Genomic DNA, 11,248 nt, shown 5'->3' with positions numbered 1-11,248 from the left:
TATATATATATATATATAATTTTCTATTGTGTGCTATGAATAATTCATGTATAGCTTACGGACCAAAAAAAAAAGAACTCAACATTGAGTCTAGTCACAAGTTGTAATAAAAAAGTTTGTAGTTTTTCTTTTTCTAGAATCAATTTGTATATGATGTATGTTGGCAAGCACACACATAAATGATGAGAAAATTGAACACTTGATTTTCTTGTGCAATGAATAATTCATGTATAGCTTACGGACCAAAAAAAAAAAGAACTCAACATTGAGTCTAGTCACAAGTTGTAATAAAAAAGTTTGTAGTTTTTCTTTTTCTAGAATCAATTTGTATATGATGTATGTTGGCAAGCACACACATAAATGATGAGAAAATTGAACACTTGATTTTCTCTGTGAGATCGTACTGTACAATCCAAATCATATTGTACGATTAACTATTTCAAAAATTAAATCAAATATTTAATTAAATTAATTAAAATAATTTTTAGCAAAACTAATTGTGATGTATGACTTACAATCATACAGTAAGATCAAGTATCTTGATAAAAACCTATTGTCGAATCTTAGTTACAAAAATCAGGTAAATTCCATATTTGAATTTTGACATAATCGTATGGTACAAAAGATTTTTGTAATGTACGATCATTAATGAATGTTGCATAATTTTATCAGGTAATCATGGAACTAAATCATGATCAAATCTTGATTAGATTAAACTATAAGATCCAAGTCGTACAGTCCAGTTAAATAAAGACTTCACTGGACGAAATTTGTCATCCAAAACGATCCTTAATTCGATATAACTGATCATATTGAACGACCAAATATCATACAATACAATCTTAAATAAGAGTTTAACTAATCAGATAGTATGAACCAAGCTTCGTACTGTATGATAAAAGCATTAAGATTAAAAATTAGGGTTTCAATTAAATAGCCCAATGTAATTCATTTTAAGAATAGTCTTTTCGAGAATCTCAAACATGGGTTTCAATGAGAGCCATCGGGGAGAAAGAGAGGATCTCTTCCTTGGAAAAACCTTGAGCAAACTTTTGGGAGCGAGGGTGAGTTGAGAGAAACCTTGAGGGAAAGGATTATGTAAGGGGATTCAAACAAAAGTCTTGTCAACTTGTACCTTTCCTCCAGAGTCTTGGATCAAGTGTTTTGAAAGGGTCTCTATAGGAGTCTTGGGAGAGGACTCAACACTAGCCAGAGAAGGCTATGGGAGCTGCATCTCCACTATTACAAGAAGTAATAGAGAGCGACATCTCCTCCACTATAAGAAGAAGGAGGAAGTAGCATCTTTGCGTGCCAAGAGGCTGAATAAGAGAGACTTTTCGGGGACAGAAGAGTCTAGCAAAGTCATTCTCCACCTAACAAGAAAAAAGGGCTTCTCCGCTCAATTGAGTTTTAAAAGAGTTTTCTATATAGTAAAAATCCTAAGAAGAAAGACCTCGGGGAGTAGACGCAGGTTTGGTGATCGAACCACGATAAAAATCGTTGATTTGTATTGTTTACTTTTCTTGTACTTTTACTTGCCTGCTTTTGGTTTACTTTGCATATTTCTATGACAACAACATGTGTAAAATTAAGTTGATTAATCTTTTGCATAAACATAAAAAAAAATGTTAAAAATATAAGAATAAAAATATTTTTCTTCTGTATATTTTAAATATATTGTTTTAGAACATTTATTCGCTTTCGCATAATACTCCAGTTTTTAAAAAAAGTTTTTTAAAATACCAATTCGCCACCCCTCCCTTCTCTTGGACTACCATAGAGCACGTCAGCATGGGCGCACTAACCACAGGACATGGAAAATTCTACTTTCCTAATTATAGGTGTACCCTAGCCAAATTGACCCAAATCGACTTCATAAATGGCTTATAAGTCAAGCTTGAGAGCTAGTGACTCAAGTTCAGGCTAGCCCATACTAGACTCGTTAGCTTATGAACTAACTTGCTTAAAAATTATTAATGTAAAATACGCTTAAATTTTATTTGAATTAAATAAGTATAAAATTCTTTTAAAATTTATATTTTATCCTTATTTCAAATGATTTTCTTTATGTTTCATTTAATTTCCAATTTTTTAATCATTTTATTACAATAATTACTTGAATCAAAACTATCTTTTGTTTCAGAATAAAAAAATTAAGTTGACTAGAATTAAGCTTGAGCTCAAACTTGATTAATTAGTAAAGCACAAGCACAAGCTTAAGTTGACTCGAACTCGACTCGACACGTTTACACCCTTATTCCCAACCAAGTTGAAAGGAACACATCCTTAATAGCTCTTTTGATTTGGTTGGCCGTGGGAGATGCTCTCAAGTATGCCATTTTCTGCACCGTCCAAGCATGCAAACAAAATGTAATTTACCTAGAATGCTAATGCAAAAGGCCACTGCCGCCATGCCAGAGAAGCCCCAAGGCAGTATGATAAATATTACAAGGATGTTAGAATAATATATAAAAGTAAAATCAATAACATCTTAGTAAAAAATCTCATGGAAGTAAATACTCACAGGCTTCAAAAAGTCAACATGATCAACTTCATGAAAACAAGGTCTATGCCCAACGAAGGCATAAGCAGTCGAGAAGGCCAGTTCGAATGCTCGGTGCATTAAAAATCCTCCAAAAATACGCCCATGAAGGTTTCTTTGTTGTGGTTGGCAAATCAACGAATTCTCAAGACGGGTATCTCGTATAAGAATACTGTCCCTATCAGCTAGAGCTGGAAGATCACAGAATATCCGACCCTCGGCCAACAAACTCTTTAATCGTTTCACCTCCCCATGGACACTGTGCCCACCTTCAAATGCCAATTTTTCCACTTCCCTCTTCCTCTTCCGTAGTTTATCTCTTGCTTCCCCTTCCTTTAGAAATAAGTCCTCTTGGTCAGTTTCTGGAGCAAGTCGATTTACAGGAGCAGATTTTCCAGTCTTAGAATCACGTGCAACGAAGGTAAAATAAGCTGTTAGAGCCAAGGGATCTGATTGCAGTGAATTTTCTAGGACACAAGAAGTACGATCTTGTCATATAGAAGAAGAAATCGCATCTTGAATAAAAAATGTATCAACTGCCAGTTAGCTCATCATAACTAGTAAGCTAATCCCTAACGGATATTTGAACTAAGTTTGGATGTTAAACATGAAAAGAGAAGGAAACAGGTAAGGCATATGCATGATTTAATATAGTTACAGTAGAACATTGTTAGAAATGTTATTGAGGGATCTGCACGTTGATGAGAAAAGTTGAGAGATGTGTTTAGGAAGAGAGGAAATAACAATATTTCTAACCAAACAAAATGACACCAAGCATGACCAATCCTCATTTAACACGCAGTTAAACACTCTCATACTTTTAGCCATTTTTTTCATCAACATTCCCGCGAAAAGAGAAGAATCAGGCATTAAAATGTTATCTATGGAATACCTTGTTCAGACTGAGTGACTTCGATCTGTATCTCAATGGAGGACCGACCAACCCATGTGACAGCTCCTGAAATTTTTAGGTCTTTGTCCACACACAGTGGCTTTTTGAGAACTATTTTATCTACTGACGCAGTAACAAGCAAAAGTGGCCTTGTTGTGCTATCATCATCTGCGCAATGCTGGCATACAAACATAACATAGATTAGTGGAGAAACCTGTCATGCTCAACATCAAGGATGCAAGAGAATTATCCCGTTAACATAAGAAGAAGATAAAATCGCTTGGCAATGCAACATCTAAAGCATTCAAGTAATAAAAAGGTGTATAGAAAAGAATATAATTACTCTTAACATAATAAAAGGTCATGTGAATAATTGTGTTAAGGTGGAGCATGTTCCATTGGAATTTACAACAGGTACTACAGCATTCCACATCATTATAATCAATTCCACATAAGTGTTCCATAACTCAATATTCAAAATGACAAATTTGATACTTGAATTATTAACAATATAAGTTCCCTAGAATTTTCAAAACTAAAACAGCATCCAACATGCATGACAATTTGCAATATATGTGCAGTCCTAATATATTATTTTTCTTTTAAAAATATTGTCGTTGTCAGATCTCATGTCCTAGATGAGAAAAGTGGATGGTCGTGTTAGGTAGTCGACAAATAGCATAAAACTCGTTGAATAATCATGACATGAATCCTTTAATATACATGAGCGTATGGTAAAGATCCAAGAGAAGTGCTATGGAGAGTTCTAGAAAATAAAGGGGTTAATAATGCTTACATTCAAGTCCTTAAGGATATATATGCAGGAATCATTGTGTTCAAACACAAGGTGGTTTGACCATGAATTTTCCTATTTCAATTGGATTACATCAACGATCAACCTTAAGCCAATATATTTTTGCTTTAGTCATGGATGTTTTCACTAGACATTTGCAGGAGGTTGTATCCTAGTGTATGCTATTTGCAGATGATATTCTTCTCGATGATAAGACTAGAGAGGGAGTTGAAGGTAAACTTGAATTATGGAGGTCAACCTTAAATTGTAAAGGTTTTTGTTTGAGAAAATCTAAAACCGAATATATGGAATATAATTTTAGATCTAGTGGGGATTGTAACTCTGGGAAATCAAGTCATTAATCAGAGTACACAATTTAAATATGTTGGGTCTATTATTTAGAGTGATGGTGAAATTTATGGGGACATTATTAGTAGAATTCAAGTTGGATGATTGAAGTAGAGTAATGCATCGAGCTTCTTATGTGATTAAAAAATCCCCCTCAAACTTAAGGGAAAATTCTATGAGTTGGTGGTGAGACTTGTGATGCTTTATGGTGCAGAATGTTGGCAATTAAAAGAGAAGGATAATATTAAGTTAAATGTTGCAGAGATGGGACACGCAAGTTTACAAGTTGTAGGATGTGGGTTATTTTTTGGTTTGCGGGTTAACCTAGACACGACACGGGTCAGGAATTAAAGCCCAAACTTGACCCATTTGTTAAACGGGTCGACCCGAAAGCATATTTCCAAGCCGAATTCGGGTCGAGATTTCGTGTCGTGTCATAAATTGGCACCCCTACTTAGATGGATGAGTGGATTTACTTTTAGAGATAGGATACAAAATGAGCATATATGCGAAAATGTTGGAGTAGCTCCAGAGGAAGAAAATATTAGAGAGTCACTTTAGATGGTTTGGTTATATAAAACAAGGGCCTTTCGATGACTCGATTAGGAGAACAGATGTATTTGTTAAAAAAAGTTGAGGTAGACCTAAAAAATTTAATTAGAAAATATTAGAAATGATACTTTCTTTATTAGATTTAAATGAGAATTTGACTCTTAATATAATACAATACACAAAAAGGATTCCTGTAGCCAACCCCATGTACTGGGATAATTGGATAAAGGCTTAATGTTGTTGTTATTGAATGTAAGTATTTGGGAGCAAAATGTAGGCAAATAGAGCAGCAGTTATGAGCATACAACTGAGAACCTTATTCAATTCAATAATCATTGTAAATTCATCAAATTGTGAAATAGAAACTTATAGCATCCCACAGAAGGAAAAAAGATAAATATAAAACGCATGCATTGGAGCAATGGGTTGAGGATTTAGTAGTTTCTAAGCTAAAAGAACAGTTGTGCAAAATAGAGTTCCACTCAAAAAGGATAATTGCTACAAACATAGTTATCCAAAAGAACAAAAGAAACATCATCGCATATAAAGTAAGACACTTCAAAAAGCTTTCCGTATCTGTGTCAGATACAGCGCAACCTAAAACTTCTCCAACATTCATGAAATCATGCCTAATATGATTTATTCATAACTTATACATGGACCCAACAAGGAGACATGCCAACAAAGCTGAGATACGCGTTGGCACAGACAACAAGACATATGCAAGTTGTTCTTTGTTTAGAAAATTTTCCGTTTAGGTTGGACAGTCAATATTGTCTTTATGCCTAAATTGTTACATCCAATTGGTGATAGATCAACGTGTTAATATTTTGTGAGGTTCTTTTAAAGATTATACTCAGGGTTTTCATATTTAATATTACAACGATAAAGTCATTTCTAATAAATAATGCTAATGTTGGTGTCTCATGCACGAGAAGAAATATTGAAATGTAATTGTAATTAAATTGATGTTAGTTTTTATTTTTTTGACCCATCAGTTATTTTAGTTAAATATATCATATTATATTTTACTATGCAATACTTTGAAATAGATAATATTGACATTACTTATTTCAATTATAAATTTCATATAAAAAATTAAAAAATATATTACCCAGTTCATAGCACGCCATACCATACATTTTATAAATATATTGCATATCCATGTTTATGTTGGTACTTGTGCTTCATAGCTCGTAGGTCCAAGTAATTCCTAATTGAGCTAAATCCAAGGGGCAGCATTGACAATCCTTCAATCTAATGTACTATAAGATGCATTTAACTTAATCTTTGTAGATTATATAATGTTATTGGGTTATTTTAATCATCTATCATATCACAATTCATATCTTCAATTACATTATTATAAATATAAAAATATCTGATGTGATAGTTATAATAGTACAAAAACATAATATTAAAAGAATCAATTTTGGCTTGGTTTCAACATGTTGGCTTTTATTTTTATGTTGTGGTTTGGTTGTCGGTATTCTGAGATAGATCTTCTTGCCATTTGATCATATGGTCGTACCAGTTGGATGGTATTCATTCTGCAGCATAATACCTATATGAATTGGATTCAATTTTGTTGGGCCAGGATAAGATTTCTCTGCTTCATTTTTAGCACAGCACGACATTTTTTTGGCTGGATATATATAGTTTGTTGAGCTTATTTCTCTCTTTTTCTGCCACTAGATGGAAATTTTCACAAATGGCTCTTAACACTCTAAGCCGGATTTTTGGATAGGATAATTTTGGAAGGCTTTTACATATCGTCGCCTCCAATTGCATCTCTACATTGTTGTATGCATTTTTCCGGGCAAGGAAGAGTCCTTTCACCCTTTCTTTATGGTTCAAATTGACAATTCTTTTATCTACCATGCATATGTTTCTCGATATATTGTTGGGAAGCACTCAAACTTCTATCCTTACTGTTGAATGGGACCAATGATCATTGTTTGAATTTTCTGGGAGTGTTTTTTTCTTTTGCTTTGGGAAATATAGGTTTTCTGTTTTATTTAGTTTGTTAATATATATGTATGTATGTATGATTCTTTTATCTACTATGCATATGTTTCTCAATATATTGTTGGGAAAGCACTCAAACTTCTATCCTTACCGTTGAATGGGACCAATAATCATTGTTTGAATTTTCTGGGAGTGCTTTTTTCTTTTGCTTTGGGAAATATAGGTTTTCTGTTTTATTTAGTTTGTTAATATATATGTAAACTTATGTATGATTCATTGTAATCATCTCCAACCGAGCTGTAAATAAGTCTTTGCAGTTGCCGTGAGCCTCCCACCCAAACCCCAAACGCAAACACATTATTGTGTTTATTTCCCTACTATGAATAGTGCGACGCCATGTTCACAAAAATAAATTTTTTGAGAAGTTCACAAAATGCATTTTTGAGAATAAAAATAGAGAAGAGAATAAATATACGTTGAATATTCTTTTCTAGTGTTAGAAATGGAGTTCGGTTGGAGACGAATTACTGTTTGGTAATTGGTATAAATGTTATTGTATTTTAAAATGGAAAATCAGTATTTAGGTTAAAGATGCACAAATACTTTTTTCTCATCGCAGTGTTTGACTAATGATAAAAGCTTAGAGTGGCCCTCATTTCTCAAAAAGAAAAAAAATTTAAGATACTGCAATCTGCTTTGCTTGCAATATGACTTCTAAAAAGATTTAGGACATCTGGGGTAAGTTTTTTAGCTACTTTGCTTTAAAGATTTAATTGTTGCAATCTGGGATTTCGAGCTTATAATTTTGATAATAACAAACATTAATGGATTTTACTCTATTTCTCCTAGTATTATTATTGCATATTTATCTTGTGTGCATTAACATTTTAAGTACATCGTACACCATGTATCAATAAAGATTCAAGACCCAATAATGGGTAGAATAGGTTTGATATTTGCAAAAGTCTGTATTTTCATTTATTTATTTTTATGTTTCTTGAGTCAATTATTTTGTAAAGGTATATGTTAGCTTAGCAACCATGCACACACACACGGGGAATGAAACTTAGAAGTTCAAATTTTCTAAAGTTCATACCGTACAATCTCAATCGTACCGTACAATCAGTTAATTAAAACGAGTAATTGAGAGATTAAAAAGTTGAGCTAACCGCATTGCACAAACTAAATCATACAAGACGATCAGTTTAAATCTAAGCCCCTAGTCGCCAATCAAATTTAAACAAATATTTTGAATTTTAAATTTTGAATTGATCGTACTATACGAGTATTTTTTGTATTGTACGATTTACGAAATCATGACTAAATTAAGACCTACAATCAGGTAATCAAATCAAGGTTTAATTAATCAATCCGATCATACAATACGATCTTAATCATATTAGATGATCGGTAGAGATGATTTTTTATTATCCCAGGGATTATCCTGAATGAACCTTGATTGGATTGAACTATTCATACAGTATGATATTTATCATATTAGACGATCAACATAGACGATTTTATATCTTCCCTGAGATCGTCTTGGATGAACTTAAGTAAATGCACTAATCGTATTGTACGATCAATGATTCATATGGTATGATCAGTTAAAGATTCCTGAACTGGACATACTTTAATTCGTTCATCATATAGAATTGACAGCGATTTTGAACTAAACGTATTGTATGAACATAAATGGATGAACTAAAAAATTAAGGTTTTTTAGAGCCTTGTACTTAAACCTCTCTTAATTCATTTAAGAGATTCTTTCGCCAATTTTTATGAGGAAGCTTTTCAATAAGCTAGGGTTTGAAGAGAGATCTTTGTTCTTGGGAGAGAGAGAGAGAGAGGTGAGGCTTTTGAGAGAGAAGGGTCTTTTGAGATTAAGTGAGTGTGTGAGAGAAGTTCTACACATGATTTCTCTGTGAACATTCACCTTCTATCTTCAAGAGTCTTTGCTTTGCTTGAGGTAAACTCTGGGAAGAGGCTCGTGGTGTCAAATGATCAAACTACTCCGTCACACCGGGTTGGTGAAAGGGATTCAACTTCCCCACCGCACCGTGGAAAGGTGGAAATGATTCTGTAATGACTTCTTCGTCTAACTGTGGGATCTAAAGGAGAGTTACCAAAAGATTAGTGCAATACCCGGATAGAAGGATTTCGGAGAGTGGACATAGGTCAAGTTTTGATCGAACTGCTATAAAATTTCTAGTGCGCTTTTATCTTTTTCTCTTAGCATTTTAATTTTAAATTTTTAATTTCCTACATGTTATATTCTTGTAAATCTAGGTTGGAAGCATTGTGATTGTTTTGGATTAATTTAAGTAAGCAAGAAAATTAATAATAATAAAATATCGGAAAATCAAAAAGAAGAAAAATAAGTTTCCAATCGTTTTTCTATAAAATCAAAAGTAAAAAGTTTTTCTTGGTTGTTTTGTTGTTTTCTTCCGCTTGTGAATTTGGTTAAAAATTTTCAAAGAAAATATTTTTAAAACACTAGTTCATCCCCTCTTTGTGTACCTTGGACAGTTCAACTAGGTTTACCAATCTCATTTGAACTTTCATTGACATATCATAATTTAGAGTTAGAGATAAAAACAAGCTATGCAAAAAGCCACTCAGAAATTGCAACTCCTCCGTGGCTTCACAACCATGGACAACAAATTTAGAATAAGCATGTCCATCTGAATGGAGATGACTATCATGTACATAAATTATTGGATCAAGCAACAAAATGCGAATCATTCCTGGTCCAAACCCTTATTAGAGAAACCAAAAACTAAAAGCAAGAAGCCAAACTCAAACCTTCACTGCGATGGTGCCAGCTAGCGCGTCCAGATCTTCCAGCAACTTCCCAATCCTGACTTCGTTCCATGGATCCCTATATTGCTCCCGTAGGATGTAATCAGTAGAGAAGTTGTAAACTATGCTTGTCCGACTTTGCGCCGGCGACTTCGTGAGGAACTCGCTCTGCGGCGGTCCGTCCATGGATGGATCGAGAAGCCTTTCGAAAATACTCGACCGCGCTTCCCACAGCGCGTTGGTTACTGGCGAGTGGTACATCCCTGGCCAGAGGCTAAGCGGCTTCCGTATCGACGAGCTCGCGTCGATGGGTCGGTCCAGCGGCGACGAAAAAGTCGAAACCACACGGATTGGGGACGCCGGCTCCGCTGAATCCATTGGTTGCAGCGACGAAGGCGACAACGTTGGTAGGGTTCTGCCGGAAGAAAGCTGGCGCGATCCCGGAGGGCAGAGTAGGATGTGGCGGAGAAGATACGGAAGTTTTTCGGGTGGGCATTTCCCCATGACCGTAGAAGTACAGGTGAGCCAGGAGAAATTCCTTGAGACTAAAGCCGCGTTCGATTAGGTTCCATGAATTTTCCCAAAAAAAAAAAAAATTCAAGAAAGCCGTTGTGTCACGTGCTGCAAACACGTGATACTTCTGTTTAGTTGCGGGATTACTATAAAAAAATTATCTGAAAATATCATAAGGTTAAATGATAATGGTAGATAAACTGACTATAGAAATCTTATCAAAGATTTTAATATTTACCTTTTTTTTTTTCTGAAACAAAGATGACTATATTGTTGCTTCTAATCATTTCTGTCTAGCAATTTTCTTTCTTCTTTCTTGAAGAAAGTGGTAATAAATTTCATCTTGATGACAAAGACAAAATTTGGATAATATGAAATGCTTCAAAAGTATTCTTCAATCCATCATGCATTTATCCATGTCAAAGTCTTTATCTCTACCACATATTCTATTTTAATTACTATTATATGTGTAGTTAATAGTGTGCATGAGAGAAAATCTTTATGGGAAGCAATAGCAATTATTACTTCTTCAATCAATGATACTTGAATAGTTATTGGTAACTTCAATTGCGTTATCATATCACTGTTAAATACTTTTTTGTAACTACTTCCCTATAAGATGGAGTTAAACATATTGCAATCACTTTAATTCCTAAGAAATCTCCCTTTGAAACTTTGAATAACTACAAACCACTAATTCTAAGCAATACTTTTTATAAATTTTTTGTTAATCTCTTAGATAGATGACTCAAATTTATTCTTTCCAAACTCATTCATCTAGCTCAGTCTACCTTCTTTAGGATAGAAATTTAGCTAATAACATCATCTTTATTATTGA

General features: G+C 33.9%; 1 protein-coding gene across 1 annotated transcript; it reads right to left on the bottom strand.

Annotated features, from left to right (window-relative positions):
• Positions 1-2,524: 2,524 nt before the first annotated feature.
• LOC110095706 (acyl-coenzyme A thioesterase 9, mitochondrial) lies at positions 2,525-10,445 on the bottom strand (the record flags this gene model as incomplete). The annotated part of the gene is given in 3 exon segments (XM_020821346.2): positions 2,525-3,009; positions 3,435-3,612; positions 9,901-10,445. Coding segments are annotated over 3 exon segments (1,164 nt in total), but the record flags the coding sequence as incomplete, so codon positions are not given.
• Between the last annotated feature and the right edge of the window lie 803 nt (positions 10,446-11,248).

The sequence above is a fragment of the Dendrobium catenatum genome, unplaced genomic scaffold, assembly GCF_001605985.2.
Source record: "Dendrobium catenatum unplaced genomic scaffold, ASM160598v2 original_scaffold_112219, whole genome shotgun sequence".
Lineage (NCBI taxonomy): Eukaryota > Viridiplantae > Streptophyta > Magnoliopsida > Asparagales > Orchidaceae > Dendrobium > Dendrobium catenatum.
Note: the sequence above shows the minus strand (reverse complement) of the source record. Positions and strands in the feature narration are given on the sequence as shown.